We start from the raw sequence: 16,965 nt of genomic DNA on the forward strand, positions 1-16,965 counted from the left end.
CTTTTATAAAACAAATCCCCATCAGTGCAGGATCTTCCAAACAGATTTTTACAAGAAAAATGTGTTTGTATCATAGCAGTATTCCTCCTTGCTGCCCAGCTATGCTGATTCATGAATTTTGATATCTCTAAAGAAATCTCAGGGCTTCCCTGGTGGCTCAGATGGTAAAGAATCTGCCTGCCAACACAGGAGACCCAGGTTTGATCCCTGGGTCCGGTAGATCCCCTGGAGGAGGGCATGGCAGCCCACTCCAGTATTCTGGCCTGGAGAATCCCATGGACAGAGGTGCCTGGAGGGTTACAGTCCATGGGGTCACAAAGAGTTGGACACGACTGAGCAACTGACACTTTTACTTTCACTTCAAAGAAATCTGGAAACCTTATGGAGGGCGGAAAAGCAAAGCACCAGGAAAGGTAAAATTTCTCATATTTTAACATTACCAGGAGAAAAGTTCAGTTTAGTAACTACATGTTGTAGGCATGTTTCATGGTGACCAACTTACTCACAAAGGGAAAATGACTAGCCCCAGTGGTGCCCACTGGTCTGCACAAAATAAGACACCGTCTTAAAGTGGTCCCTCCTTCCCGAGGGGTGGAAAGCAGAAGCCTCTTCCCCCCATAATTCCCTGATTTACCATTCATAGACTCATCTTACAGAAGAAAATACAGCTCTATTAAAGGAAAAATAAATTAACCTCCCATTGAAAAACTCATGGAGAGAGCCCTGGTTGCTTAGATGTTTACACCTTTCAGACTGCAAGGGGGTGAAATGAACGGCCAGGGGACAGTTCCAAATGGCCTTGGATCATCATTTAGAAAATACACAATTCCAGATAATGAAAACAAACACATGAGCCCAATTTTCCTGTCTCTGCAGTTTTCAGAGAAGTCCACATTTTCTCATGAATGCAGAGAATTGCAAGCTCAGAGAGACGCCTAACCACATAATAATAAAAAGCCACAGGGGAGTGGCCGGCTCATGGCCGCAGAGGTTCCTTTTCCACCAGCTGCACACACAGAGAGGCTTAAATTACCTCCACATGATTCCCACCTATCTGGGCTATCCAGTTAAAAAATCATATTCAAAATGTTTGCTATGCAGAGCAACATTTGAAACTGGTTGCTTGCTGCAATTTTCATTTGAGGTGGGGGGAGATTGAGGAAATAAACACCCTTCCCCAAACAGGTGAGAACATCAACCATTTCTGCTCCAAGGTTGGATGTATTCTTTGAGTCTTGCTCAACTGGGAAGCGGTTCCCTGGCCTCTCAAAGTTGTCACAGTCAAGTTCTCGGGAAGAATGGCCCCCACATATTTTCACAATAGGAGCTCTGGCTCTGGGAACTCAACTTGAGTCCGAAAAAACATGCTGAGATTAGGGGGGCAATAAATTCTCAATGCAACTCTCTCTTCCTACGGGCCAGACCCCTGAAATAACCTATCTGGGAGAAGGGATAATAAGGGCACAAGTCCTGAGGCTGGGAGAGCTTGGGTTGCAGCAGCAGGCAGGATGGCTGTTGCCTAGTGAGCGAGGGCAGGGTGTGGATGGGATTCGGCCAAGGATGGGCACAGAGGACAGGGCCCAGAGCGAGGAGGTTGACTGGTAAACTAACTGTCTGAGAGCAGTGGGGCTCCCTTGCAGGTGAGGTTCTTTACGTATCACCCTGGCTGATGGGAGGAGAATGGATTATAGGGGGACAATGGCGGAAGTGGGGGAGAAGATGACCACTTGTGACAGTTTGAGGCAGTAAAAAGATAGAGCCAGGCAAACGGATTCAAGTTGTATGTTTTAACCAAACAACAACAATAAAATAACAATGGATCTGGACCGTCTGCAAAGACGGCAAGTTTAGCAAATTCAGTGACTCAAGAGTTTGATTTATCTCCTTCTTAGTAAAGAAAGCTCATTGTTGACTCAAGCCAGACTCCATGCCTTGGCTCTAAGGCCACGTAATGAGTATTTATGAGCTGAGCCCTGGTCTTGGCTGTGAAAGGTCATCTCTACCATCCTTACGAACGATTTGCATGGGGATGAAGCACCCGGACCATATCTGCATGGAATACAGCCTCGGAGGGCTGGCTAATATACAGGCTGCAGAACCAACGAGCAAATGAGACAAACGCTGGAAGAATGGACTGAGTCTGACGTACTGAATGTTAATGGGCACAAACGCAAAGTATTGAAATTGAGTCCAAATTGAGCCCGTGGCAGAAGTGAGAGCTAGTATTTATTTTTCTAGAGCTTTAATTGATTCAAGACTCAATAGGAATCCACATCTGGAGATTTTGGAACCTTGGTTCTCACTGAGAGATGCTCAGAGCTCAGGGCTAAGGAAGCAATAACAGGGCTGGCTGTGTTATCCACCAAAATTTAACAATCACTAAGGCAGTAAGGGCACTTGGTATGGCCTCTTAGAGGAGGTATTGAGGTGGGAGTGGTTATAATGAAAAGAAAGTGAAAGTGAAAGTTGCTCAGTCGTGTCCAGCTCTTTGAGACCCCATGGACTATTCAGTAAATGGAATTTTCCAGGCCAGAATACTTGAGTGGGCAGCCTTTCCCTTCTCCAGGGGACCTTCCCAACCCAGGGATTGAGCCCAGGTCTCCCACACTGCAGGCGGATTCTTTACCAGCTGAGCCACAAGGAAGCCCAAGAATACTGGAGTGGATAGCCTATCCCTTCTCCAGGGGATCCTCCCAAACCAGGAATTGAACCGGGGTCTCCTACATTCCAGGTGGATTCTTTACCAGCTGAGCTGTCAGGGACGTGGTTACAGTAGAAAGAAATTAAACATGCTTGCTCTAATTAACAAGTGTTCCAACAATTCTGGTTAGTTCCTGATATTCAACTATTACTAGACTCTACAGATGATCCACTGTACTGTTAATACCACCCCCAGGACCACCACTACCATGGCTTCCATTAAACCAGGATGGCAGCCTGTCTAGAAGACCCAGAGCAACAGCCCTGGTCCATTTCAGATTGGCGGCGTTTGAGGAAACCCCACAGGGTCTCCCTGACAGGCTGTGCTATTTGTACTCAATAGACCAAATGCACATTGCTTCTTCTAGAGAAGGCAATGACTTCTACACGTGACTCACAATTATCCATACTAGTGGAGGGGAACAATAGCACAGATAATCCCCAGGGAGGATAATTCAACAATAATTTACATCTGCCTTCGGGATGTATTCTGTGATTTGCTCCAGTAGCAGATTTACAGCCTTCACCTTCCTTAGAGACTGCTGAGGCTTGTGTTAAAATTCGTTTGCATTTTTGAATGACCAGCTGGCGGAGGGGGAGGGCGAAGTCCCAGGAGGGCTGAGTGGCCGGGGCTCTGCGGGTTGGGCGTTAAAAACCTGCAGAGGATGGAACTGGCAAGGAAGGCCCCTGACTGTAGGCACCCTTCCGGAAGCAACTTGGGTTCTCATTAAAATCTAACAGAAAGCCTCGTAAAAATGACAGACAATAGCTCAAGCTGATATTACAGCCGGTGCATACCCCAAGTGCAGATTTATTCCCGCTGCTCCTTGAAGAAAAACGCACACATCTGCAGAAAAATCTCAGCCTGCAAGCCAGTCTTTGCAATAGTTAACATTTAGTAGGGGTAGAAAAGTGCTAGGAAAACGCAAATGCATTTGCTGCAGTGCATAAACCAGAGGAGTTAGCCAAAGTTACATCGATTTTTGAGTATAAGATAAAGGAAGTGTTAAGTCTGGCAGGCAAGTGGCACGGAACTCGAGTACTTTCCTTTCATGTTTACCAAATGGTCTCGTATACAATTCCAATCCTCACATATTCCACTTATTTGAAAATTATTTTTGGTATTGTTTTCATGATACAGATGTGCTTTCTGTCAAAGACATGTTCCCTTCCGTAAAAACAAGCACAGCGTTTTCCAGACAGAAACACTGTGAGTGGCGTCTAAGTGCATATGATAGCCCCGCCTTTTGATTTAAAGGTTCATTTATGCTTCCATATGCGTTATTAACAAACCACCATGGTTATTTAGGTTTTCTCCATCTCTCTACAAGTTAAAATGACTGGAAATTACTGTGCCAATCACAGGCCTAGGGAGCTGTAAACTTAGTTAAAGAATTAAAATATGGCTGGCCAGGACCAACCAGGCATGCACTTCTAAATGAAATGGCAAACATATCCGAGTGCCGTTTAAACCGTCAAGTTATAAATCTCACAAGGTGGATAACGTGTGTTCAGTGAGGTACTCAAAGCAAGGCGCCTCAGAAACAAAATGCAAATATTCTTTTTTTATGACTGTGAAGGCTACGGTCCCATCCCATCTTATCTGAGGTCTGGAATCAAAGGCGAGAGCCTTTGAAAGGTAAAGCAGACATGCTCTGGGAGCACAGAGGCTGGTCTCTATGACTCCATCTCTTAACTCTGTCCCTCTAAAAGGGGTGGGGGGAGGAGAAGGAAGATTCTCTGGAGCTGCTGCTGCTGGTGATGCGGGTACTTGTCAAACCCTGTTCCTGGAGGTTGAAATCTTCACTCCCCCGCTGAGTGTCAATGTCAAGGTCAGCCATAGCGCCTGACACAGGGTGAAGGGGAAGAAAAAGGAAAAACGAGGCTGCAAGCACCGGCTGTAGAAACCCTTGGGAATATATTAACAAAGAGAGGAAGTTAGGGTCACATGAGCAGAATCAGAACGGAAAGAAAGAATGCAAAATTAAAATGAAAAGTCCTGAAGTGGTTCAGTTAAGAGCAGGTTAGGGGAACACCATCTAGCCACAGCTAACAGGAAATTTTTAAGAGGGAGAAATTGTTTAGGATAACATTTACTGTTTGGAGAAAAATGATTAGGAATACAAAGAGGCACAATTTTCATAAAGCTTTGAGTGGTAAGCAGTATAACCCTCAAAGTCAGGTAAGATGAAGAGTGTTATGTGGAACTCTGAAACCTTGTCAAAGTCAGGGGAGAGAGAGTGTTAATTGTTAAGTGATAAGTTGTGCTTATCAAATGTAAGCACAAGTGACATCACATGAAAGGATTCTGGATTTCTTGTCAACAGAGGAAGGGGAAAGACAGAGATGAGAAATCAGTAAATCACGGATAACTTCCTATCGGGTTGTGCTCCTTGGAATTCGGGGCCTCTAGCCAGACGGGGCTACCCTTACTCCTTTTCGTGAGTTCGGCTGTGGTCTGTGGAGCCCCTGTATCACTGATGTATAAGGGTCAGGCAGCCATTCAGGGTGGAGGTTCCCTGGTGCTGCACCAGTGGTGACCTCTTAGCCCGGAGGCAGATTGCGCTCTTAATTCCATTGGGCAACCTCTGTCTCCAGTCCTGCCGCAGAAGGGAAGACCTGCGATGAGCAGACCCAGGGCTGGGTGGCCAGAGAGCAGACATCTAGGGGGAGAAGTAGGACGCCCAGACGCCCCATGGTGTCTGGACTAGGAGTAAACATCACACATTTTCAGCCACACTGCTGGACCAAGACCTAGTTCACCCAGGGCAGGCGAGTGGGCAATGGCAGGAAATTCTTCCCCAGTTCTAAAGAAGACCCCAATATTAAACAGACTGGCCATGGAGAAACCTCCGTATTGTCTTTCTCCTCCCGTAGAAGGAGGGCTGCCCGAGGGTGCGGAGGATCTGGTCCAGTCCTGTGTACCACGGAGGGGGATAATGGTGGGGCAGACTTCTGGGCCAAGCCCAGAAGGTTATCACTGGAGACAGTGAATGGTGATTTTGAGTCCTCTGAGCCCAGCTCTACCCAGCACAGGTCAGTGAGTCTGACCCTGACGTTTGCAATACAATGCTGGAGTTTTCAGTATCTGATTATATTCTGCCTACCTCATATCAACCACCTCTAGATAAAGTGGGTGACTCCAACCCTCAGACACAAATGGTTGAATTTCTCCAGATGGCCTAGCAGTGGGTGTCCCTAGTTGGAGCCCCCACGCCTCCCGCCCCCATCTCCAGAGATGTAATGTAGGGTTTCCTCCTACCCTTCTTGTCTGGGTCTGGGAGGCCAGTGGGAGCCTGTCATGCAGAGTGAGGCCAGACGTATTTGATCCACATGATCCCCAGGTGCCCAGCAAGTTTTCCACTGGGAAGAATTTGTATCTGTTGGTTGCATTTTTCATTGGCTCCAAAATATAGGTGTTATTTTCAAATGTAATGAGTCCCCTGTTGAAAAAGAAAGAAGAAAAATTACATAATTTTAAGGGCAGCTTCTTGTTTATGGTTAAAACCCAGTTCTTCATGACAGAGAGAATAAAAAGAGAAATACCAATTTATTTATATTCCTGGGTCTGAATTGGAAAGGGCATTTCTGTGCCATATGCTTGCCTTGACTTATTTTTGTGAATATTTTGAAAGACAAGTCTGAGAAGTTTTTCGTTTCAAATATTTTATGGTAAAGAATAGACTGTGTTTAGTCACTATGCCTTTCATTTGTTTTTTACTTCTTGAGGATACATTGCTGAGAAGAAGAGTTGAGACAAAAGATGTTTCATCTGCTTAGCGAGTAATTAGATCTAAATTAGCAGACATGATTCAGAAGGGAAATTTTTATTTATTTATTTTTTTAAGGAAAATTCCTACATCTGAATTATTCAATCTGACCAACAAAATTTCCTCAGTAGTTGAAAGGATTCTGATATAAGGTTGAATATAAACTTATGCTTTTTTTTTTTAACTTATTGTTGGGCTTTCCTGGTAGCTCAGATAGTAAGGAATTTGTCTGTAATGTAGGAGACCTGGATTCAGTTCCTTGGTTGGGAAGATCCCTTGGAGAAGGGAATGGCTGCCCACTCTAGTATTCTTTTTTTATTTTTAAAATTTTTATTTTTACTTTATTGTACTTTACAATACTGTATTGGTTTTGCCATACATTGACATGAATCCACCATGGGTGTACATGTGTTCCCAAACATGAACCCTCCTCCCACCTCCCTCCCCACAACCTCCCTCTGGGTCATCCCTGTGCACCAGCCCCAAGCATGCTGTATCCTGCATCGGACATAGACTGGTGATTCGATTCTTACATGATAGTATACATGTTTCAATGCCATTCTCCCAAATCATCCCACCCTCTCCCTCTGAGTCCAAAAGTTCGCTATACACATCTGTGTCTTTTTTGCTGTCTTGCATACAGGGTCATCATTGCCAACCTTCTAAATTCCATATATATGTGTTAGTATACTGTATTGGTGTTTTTCTTTCTGGCTTACTTCACTCTGTATAATCGGCTCCAGTTTCATCCATCTCATCAGAACTGATTCAAATGTATTCTTTTTAACGGCTGAGTAATACTCCATTGTGTATATGTACCACAGCTTTCTTATCCATTCATCTGCTGATGGACATCTAGGTTGTTTCCATGTCCTGGCTATTATAAACAGTGCTGCGATGAACATTGGGGTGCATGTGTCTCTTTCAATTCTGGTTTCCTCAGTGTGTATGCCCAGCAGTGGGATTGCTGGGTCATAAGGCAGTTCTATTTGCAATTTTTTAAGGAATCTCCACACTGTTTTCCACAGTGGTTGTACTAGTTTGCATTCCCACCAACAGTGTAGGAGGGTTCCCTTTTCTCCACACCCTCTCCAGCATTTATTGCTTGCAGATTTCCATCTAGTATTCTTGCTTGGAGAATTTCATAGACAGAGGAGCCTGGTGGGCTGCAGTTCATGGGATTGTAGAGTTGGACATGACTGAGTAACTAACACACATGGTTACCAAAGGAGGGAGAGGAATAAATTAGCAGTTTGAGATGAACAGATACAAACTACTATATATAGTATCGATAACAACTAGGTCCTACTGTATAACAGAGGGAACTATATTCATTATCTCGCAATAGCCTCTAATGGAAAAGAGTCTGTTATACACATAAAATGGAATCACTTTGCTGGACACAAGAAACAAATGCAACATTGTAAGCCAACTATACTTCAGTGAAAAAAAGAATTTTAAAAGGATGCTTTCTTGGGTATTTTGCTTATTTAATTTGTGGGCAATGTGTGAATAAAGGAACCAATTTTAACATAAGTGCACAAAGCAACAGAACCATTCCCTGAAGAGCTGAGGTCTGCATCTGGGTCTGTTTGGGCTAAAGGTATACAGCTCTCTAGAGGCCTGAAGAGTGTCTCAGCACCGAGGCTAAGGAGGAGGCCTTAGAATCCACTGATCTGGCTTGAGCTCCAGCTCTGCCACTTCGCGGCTGCGTGGCAGGGCTTGCACGGCCGCAGCTCTTTGTTACTGACAAGGGCAGCGCCAAGGATGAAGCTTCTGTTAATGTACCCATTCAAAGGCTGACCATTTCAGGAAGGTCCTGTGCTTTGCTCACGTGTCTCTCCCCATCCTGGACATCTATTGCTCTGTGGTACGGAACATAGCACTAATAAGATAACTATGCTTCTTTTGGAGTGACAATAATGAAGAAAGAACCCTTTGTGCTAACATTTACATTTGGGAATAAAAATTCTTTTTTTAAAATTATTTTACTTTATTTATTTATTTGGGCTGTGCAGTATCTTAGTTCTCTGACCAGGGATTGAATCTGAGCCCCCTGCAGTGACAGCACAGAGTCTTAACTACTGGACCACCAAGGAGGCCTCTAAAAGCATAAATTCTTTTAAAAAATAGACACATATGCTAAATATTTTAACTTGCAGAGACAGAAGCTCATGGACCCCAAGGCATGTCTGACCTTCTGGAGAAGGACAGAGCTAAGGCCGTGTCCTTGCTGTTGTTCAGTCACTAAGTCATGTCTTTGTGACCCCAAGGACTGCAGCATGCCAGGCCTCCCTGTCCCTCACTATCTCCTAGAGTTTGCTCAAGTTCATGTCCATTGAATTGGTGATGCCATCCAACCACCTCATCCTCTGCCACCCTCTTCTCCTTTTACTTTCAATCTTTAATCTTTCCCAGCATTAGGGTCTTTTCCAATGAGTCAGCTGTTCACATCAAGTGGACAAATTATTGGAGCTTCAGCTTCATTGTCGGTCCTTCTAGTGAATATTTAAGGTTGCTTTCCTTTAGGATTGACTGGTTTGATTTCCTTGTTGTCCAAGGGGCTCTCAAGAGTCTTCACCAGCACCACAGTTTGGAAGTATCAGCTCTTCAGTGCTCAGCCTTCTCTATGGTCCAACTTTCATATCTGTACATGACTACTGGACTATGGGGACCTTTTTGGCAAAGTGATATCTATGCTTTTTAATACATGGTCTAGGTTTGTCATAGCTTTTCTTCCAAGGAGCAAACATCTTCTAATTTCATGGCTGCAGTTATCTTCTGCAGTGATCTTGGAGCCCAAGAAAAGAAAAGCTGTCACTAAGGCTGTGTCCTGCTGCTGCTACTGCTGCTAAGTCGCTTCAGTCATGTCCAACTCTGTGCGACCCCATAGATGGCAGGCCATCAGGCTCCACCATTCCTGGGATTCTCGAGGCAAGAACACTGGAGTGGGTTGCCATTTCCTTCTCCAATGCATGAAAGTGAAAAGTGAAAGTGAAGTCGCTCAGTCATGTCCGACTCTTAGCGACCCCATGGACTGCAGCCCACCAGGCTCCTCCACCCATGGGATTTTCCAGGCAAGAGTACTGGAGTGGGGTGCCATTGCCTTACTTCCTGGAAATGAGCCATGTCAGTTTCCTTCAAGTGATGGGGAAGCATCAGCCTACAGGTTGGTTTTTATCTTTCTCTTTTCCAATGTGGAACAGGAAATTCTTTAAACAGGCTCTTCCTGATGTTGAAATTAGTTTTTCTTTGGAGAAATGGAAATTTGGGTAACAGTAAACTGGCAGCTCCAAGAGTTCCCACACATCTAGCAACTTCTGTTACCAATCAAGTTGACCACAATCATAAAGGAACACAATTTTCATGCAAAATTCATCTGATTGTAAATAGACACTTAAAACACACTGACTCTTAACCTTTTTTGAGACATGAATCTCCTTATACGCTCCCCAGGAGAATTCACACATACATAGATACATAATATTTTGCAGAAAATTTAAGGAGATTCAAAACCATGGATGAGATCCATGGACTCCAGGTTTCGGGAGTCAGTTCTCACAGATGATTTATGTAGCCTCAACCCAAGGATTTGAGAAATAGCTTAGTCTTTAAGTAACAGCTGAAAAAGTCAGGTGCTCCATGAGTTTCTTTCAGATAATCTGAGCTTGTTCCCAAAGGAAAGAGATTGGAAAATATCTTCCATGATTTCTCCTTCAGTTGTTCAGCCATTCACTCATCCTGCACTTAGTGATAACCTACTTACAAGTGACCATTTAATCATTCTTATATTTTAATGGAATGACTGTATTCCTACTCAAATGGCATGAAAGGAGAAGGAATGAATAAGGCAAATATTTATTTTGAACACAACTGGTAAACCCACACACACTGATCAGTTCATTATTATTCAACTGGCTTACTCCACGGGTCCTGGTTTTGTGAAGTCTCAAAAGCAGTGGAAGGGACAGCACAGTCATGTTCAGGATGATCCCAGCCTAGCTGAAATGGTGGCACTGGGGCACACGAAGCACTTGGGAACCATTGGGGAGTGAAGCTGTGTGTTACCAACACTGGCGGCATAGCTGCTCAGAGATGGGGAACCAGTGCTCTGGAGTCACTGAGGATGTTTTGGCTTATTTTGAATCCCACAGATCGACAGAAAGCCCTTGCACAGAGCTGTTCTCTTATACTCCCCCATCCCCTCCAACTAGTGTCTTCAGGAATCTCAGAGCATACAGGCATGGCTCTGGCCATTAACTCTTGGGAGGCTTGCATTTTTTTTTTTCTTTGAAAAGTTCGTTATGAACTCAAACTTAGATTCCTAAGTTAAGAATGGGTAGTAGGAAATTTCTGTTTATTAAGGTTGATTTTGTAAAAGCCTCAATTAAGAAAAAGGTCTTTTAAAACAGAGGCCAGGACAAAGTGGAAAATGAATAATACACTTGGAGGGAAAAGAGAGATTGGCTAGAAAACTGACTTTCCAGCCCCAAAAAGAAAATGACACCAACGTCTCATCTTGTATTGCAACATTTTCTATTTTGCATTAGATTTCAATAAGCTGAAAACTTACAGTAAAACATGTCACCAAGTTCTACTCATGAGAAGCATATGACTGAAGAAGTTTTTCTACTTAATGGAAAATTTCTAGAAATTGTTATTCAGTCATAAAATTGTTCTGGTATCTCCTTTTATCTTTTAAGTCATCCAAGGGCCAGATGTTGAGAAACTGGGGTGAAGTCTTTCCCTCTGCTGCAAACCATTGGCAGCCTAGAATACGTCTTAATTAAATAATTGCTTTGGCCTGTCTTGTGTATAATTAATCACTTAGCTCTAGAGATTGCTGGAAACCACAGTGGACACAAAATTCAAGGATTCAGGGTTTCTGAGATTTAAAATTTGATGTTCTCACAGCCCTTTCTGGCCCCAAGCTAGATAAGCAGATGTGATTTAAGTTGCATGTCATAGGTAGTTCGTTGTAAACTTGGGAGTTGGAAGTATCTCAGAGTGAGGGATTTAAATCCAGCAGACTTCGAAAGTGGGGCTCTTTTCCCACCAGTAGAGGAGGGGGAAAGCTTCAAAGTCCGTTTCCAGTGTCTGGGAGAGATGAAGAGTTTGGGTATCTTCTCCCTGGGGGGATTAGGAGGCAGAGGGGAACACTGGACCAGCCCTTATGGGGAGGGTAAGGCCACCTTCCAGGGCAGTCAGAGGTGGTGAATGGGGCGGGGGGAGCAGAGGAGAGGGGGTGGTTGCGGGTAAGGATGGCCACCCCTCACGGCACACTGCCTAGGATACACCTGGTCATTTTCCCCACTGTCAAGACCACACAGGTAGCTGGAGACACAGGTGGCACCCAGTCTTGACCCATGGATCTGAAGCTTGAGGTGGTCAACTCCCACACTCTCCTGCCTGCCTCCTTCTGGTGCTATTTCAAGAGGGATGTGGAGGCCAGAACAGGGCTGACCTTGATAGAGGGCAGAGGTCAAAAGGAAAAGGGCCAGAGAAGTGGAGTTACTGCTCTGAAAATAGCCAGCCTTATTTTAAATGTTAGAATCCTACTGTTTCTCTTTCAGTGGAAACAAAGATAAATCTATTAAAATTTTAAGTTGATTCTGTTAGCTTTCTAAGTGATAACTCAGGGGACCTGTACTTCCTCAAGATAAGTTTTGTTCTTCTTAAAATTCAGTTTTTAATTTTCAAAGCAATGGTGCATGAGGCAGTAACACAGCTTAATGGTGCTGTTCTTAGTATGATTTTTCATACCACTCCCAGGCAAACAGGGTAGGGGCACGTGGATTTTGATGACCTGTAATAGGACGATGATTCAAAAATATGAATTGATCTGGCTACTTCCATGTTCAGCTGCTAACTGAATTTTCTTGGAAAAAGACTTTTAGGCTCAACACTGTGCTGACAGGACTTCCCAGCAGTCTCAGTGGTAAAGAATTCACCTGCAGATGTAGGAGACACAAGGGACGCAGGTTCGATCCCTGGATCGGGAAGTCCTCTGGAGTAGGAAATGGAAAGCCACTCCAGTATTCTTGTTACAGAGGAGCCTGGTGGGCTACAGTGCATGGGGTAGCAAAGAGTCAGACACAACTAACCACGCACTTGTGTGCACACATAAGGTGCTGTCAATCATGAGTCGGAATGAAATTCAATTTCAGTTCCTTTATGGGAGGAGCTCATGGGCAAAAACAATATCCCACCCTATCTGTGTTTGAAACACAGGGGTAGCAGCAGTGATACTAGTGAACCCATTAGTATCATCAGGCGTTTTTTTTTTTTTTTTTAATTTTTTGGCTGTGCCACATGGCATGTGGGAATCTTCATTCCCCTACCAGGGATCGAACCGTGCCACCTGCAAGGGAAGTACAGAGTCTTAACCACTGGACTCCCAGGGAAGTCCCTGGGCTTAACTTCAATAAGTAATTTCCATGTGAAATACTCATGTGTAATCAAAACAAACACTCATTATCCCCTACTATGTGCAAAATGCCGGGCCGTCTCCCGTGGTACCCATAAAGACGTCTCACCTGCGGTTCCTGTTTCAAATGTAATTTATAACCAGGTTTGGGAGACATGACCAAAGAGGGAAAACAAGCTGTCATAAAAAGATTTTAAGAATACCTCTTGCTGGCACATCAATAATAAAAATAGCAGCTATGATTGATGGCTACCCCGCCCCAGGCTCCTTTTAAAAATAACAGCTATACTGAGAACTAATTCACCAACCATTAAGTGTCCTCTTCTAAAGCGTGCAATTCCATGGATTTTAGTATATTCACTGAGTTGTACAAACAGCATCCCCCTCTACCCCTGAACACTCTCATCACCCTCGAAGCAAACCCTGTTCCATTAGTAGTCATTGCTCAGCTGCCGCCCCCCGCCCCATGCATCAGGCTCTTGAATTTTGCAAATGTGATTAATTTCAGGATCTCAAGATGAGATTATTCTGGACTTAGGGTAGAACCTAAATTCGGTGATGTGTGTCCTCGTAAGAGATGGAAAAAGGAGAAACACAGGGGCCCAGGGATGAAGGTCACGTGGACGGAGGCTGAAACGGGCAGAGATGCGGCCACAAGCCCAGGAACGCTGAGGCCAGCCAGGAGCCAGGCATGGACGGATTCTCCCGCAGAGCCTGCAGAAGGAGCTAACCCTGCCAGCACCTTGGTTCAGACTTCTGGCTTCCGGCCCCACGACAGGAGACCCTGCTGGTGCTTTAAGCCCTCTAGTGTGTGGTCCTGTGTTAAGTCAGGGCTAGGAAATGAACACAGCCTATGGCTGGACCTGGCTCCCCAGCCTGCTCCCCTGTCCTTGGCCACTCTGGATGGTCAGCCCCTCTCCTGTGTCACCGAGGGCTTGCGCCAGGGTGGGCACCACTGACTTCCAAGTGCAAAATTCCAGAGCAACTCAGAGCTGCCCACAGGCCGGCAGGCAGCCCAGCATGGTTGATAAACGGCTTGTGGGAAATGGGGGGCCTTGAAGGGAGCACAAGGGGGACCTGGAGATGTGGGGCAGCTCGGGAACCAGGTGAGGGGTTGAAGGAGCAGGACAGCAGGGAAACAAAGGTGAGCGTGCTCAGATGCGTTCACTGAAAGAGAGACACATGTGGATGGACAGCAGGGCCTGCAGGGGGCAGGCATGGGGCCTGGACAGTGGTCAGCCATGGGCAAGGCGCTGAACTTGGCTGTAGCCCGTGGGCTGTCCCTGTGGCCACATCACTTCCTGTGCTACACACGCTTCGTGCAGATAATGATGCCGACTCTTCTAGGCACCTCCAACTCCCAGCCCCCTGGACCTGGTTCCTGCTGGCTCCTCTTCCTCTGCCTTCCCCACCTCCATCCCGGCCTCGACCAAATCCACTGGCTCCTTCTCTTGTAACCGCTGGTGACCCCCACCCTCTGGCCCGCAGGATGCCAGCTGCCTTAGGGCTACATCTCCCGCCAGAGGCTTCCACCATCCTGGGCAGCCCTCAGACAGAGGCTTCTAGGCTGACCCATAACCTGTGAGGTCCATGCCCACCATCCCTTCCTGCATGGTTCCCTGGGCCCCTCTGCTGAGTTTCTTGCATGGTTCTGTGTGACCTACTTCGTGGCCCTGGCTTTGTTACATTAAAATGATGCCTGGCTGGGCAGGGATGGCATGTGAGGAGGTGATGGATAAATGCCCGTGGAAACACTGTTGAACAAGCCTGGGAGTGAAAAAGAGGCTCTGATGTGTACAGCTTATGGAGCTGTGTGGTTTGGAGTGCAGAGGGTGGCGGGACTTAGATGATCAAGCAGTGTTTTTGAAACACGACCTTCTGGAATGTGCAAGATGGTCGAGAAGGGAAGGGTGGAGGCAGGAAGTGTGGGTGGGAGGCAGTTTAAAAACCTGGGGGGGAGGGCTGCTCGGGGGTGGCAGTGGGGAAATGGGGAAAGGGGGATGCTGTAAGCAGGGGGTGGGGGAGGCAGACAGGGGCTGGGGCCCTGCGGGAGGTATTCAGAGACCCCCAGGTGCCCCACTTAGGAGCCTGGGATGGGCTGGACCTGTAATGGAAAAGACTTCAGGAGGGGAGCCCGTCTGGGGATGGAGGAGTTGGGATTTGGACCTTCCACGCTTTGAATGAGAGTGGGGCCTGGGAGAATTGAGACTTGACCTTGGGGTCCTGCAGGGTGGGGACCAGAGCAGCCTCGGAGATGGTGTGTACAGGTTCCAAGCCCAGCTGCGGCCCCCACAGATGTTTACGCAGGAATGAGTCTCTCCATGGGAAGAAGGGGAAGGGAGCAGAAGAGCCCTGGGCAGAGATGGTGTGGCCTGCGGGGTGAAGGGAGGCCAGTGTAGCCCAGACGAATAGAAGCTACAGGAGCAGAAGGCCACAGAACAGAGGTCAAGGCCAAATTCACTTCACTTCCACTCTAATCTGATTTCTTTCTTAATATGATCTACTACGCTTCAAAGAATTTTTTATTTTAATAAACTTTGGACTGGCTAGAATTAAATTTCACTGCCCACCTGATGGCCTGGGGACAGTGCATTGATTCCACCAGCATATATTGAGCATTTATAATGTGCCAGGTTCTAGGCAGAGTCCAGGGTGGGCCAAGGGCCCTGCCTTTCTAGCAGACAGGACAGCACAGGCAAGGCCATCTCCAGGTGCCTGACTTTTCAGCCCCTTAGACCACTATGCCCTGGGTCATTTGGGTTGAGCTGTGAGACCTGGAGAACCCACATCCACCTGTATTGGCAAGCATTCAAGTCCAGCTGCGAGGTATCAGGGAGGCCAGCCACCCAGCAACATCTTCACCCCACAGCGACCCTTCACCCCTGGTCCTACAGGAGGGCTGAGCCCCATTTCCCAGCTCTAGTCTTGCTCCCTCCATCTTGCTTTCCTCCTAAGATCCTTTGTTCACTTTCTCAACTGAGATTTCTGGTCAACTTCTTCAAAGGGATCAATTCAATTTAGCGGTTGTTCAGTCGCTCAGTTGTGTCCGACTCTTTGCAACCCCATGGGCTGCAGCACACCAGGCTTCCCTGTCCATTACCATCTCCTGGAGTTTACTCAAACTCATGTCCATCAAGTCGGTGATGCCATCCAACCATCTCATCCTCTGTCGTCCCCTTCTCCTCCTGCCTTCAATCTTCCCCAGCATCAGGGTCTTTTTAATGAGTCGGCTCTTCACAACAGGTGGTCAAAGTATTGGAGCTTTAGCTTCAGTGTCAGTCCTTCCAATGAATATTCAGGACTGATTTCCTTTAGCACTAACTGGTTTGATCTCCTCGCTGTCCAAGGGACTCTCAAGAGTCTTCTCCAGCACCACAGTTCAAAAGCATCAATTTTTTGGCACTCAGCCTTCTTTATGGTCCAACTCTCACATCCATACACGACTCCTGGGAAAAGCATAGCTTTGACTATTTAACAGGCTCTCAGCACGTCTTAGATGTGGGAGGCAGCGTGAGATAGTTTCAAAAATTCAGTTAAACAAAAATACTCAGATGTGAGCTTATTTGCTAATTGAATAAGTACACACATTGCCGTGTTCCTTTAATGTTTTGTATGTATTTTAATTATGTAATATAAAGTTTACTGCACTAAATTTTATACAATGAAATTGACTATAATACAAAATGCAGGAATACTTCTTGCCTCCCAACACTATTGAAAAATAGTCAACCAACTTATTTTTCAAAAGATAGAGTTGACTAGTGCTGTGGTCCGTGGAATCAGAAATAACCATTATAATGAAAGTAATCATTTTGTGAGCGTGTGCTATGCTCAGGTATTGTAAACCCCACTTAAAAATCCAACTGTCATTACAATGAATGCCTAGTTTACAGCTCTACCAGCTTCCTCATCCATCTTCTGAATGCTTTTCCTTACGTCTGTTCAAGCAAAAAGGTGGTTCCTTAAGAAATGAAGCCTAATTTTAACCATCATGGCTGCAGGGGATGGGAAGACTCTTGGCTTAATCAAAAAATGTGAGCCCCCGAGACTCCTTGTACCAGATTTCTG

The 16,965-nt window shown here is 45.8% G+C and overlaps 1 protein-coding gene across 2 annotated transcripts in view; it reads right to left on the bottom strand.

Moving 5' to 3' along the window:
* The window catches only part of ADAM12 (ADAM metallopeptidase domain 12), a 401,034-nt gene that overhangs the window by 107,949 nt on the left and 276,120 nt on the right, over positions 1-16,965 (bottom strand). For both annotated transcript variants that reach the window (XM_069566850.1, XM_069566851.1), the window contains exon 6: positions 5,963-6,143. In XM_069566850.1, the coding sequence (XP_069422951.1) occupies positions 5,963-6,143 (181 nt within the window). The remainder of the gene's footprint in view (positions 1-5,962; positions 6,144-16,965) is intronic.

Source organism: Ovis canadensis, chromosome 22 (genome assembly GCF_042477335.2).
Source record: "Ovis canadensis isolate MfBH-ARS-UI-01 breed Bighorn chromosome 22, ARS-UI_OviCan_v2, whole genome shotgun sequence".
NCBI classification, from domain to species: domain Eukaryota; kingdom Metazoa; phylum Chordata; class Mammalia; order Artiodactyla; family Bovidae; genus Ovis; species Ovis canadensis.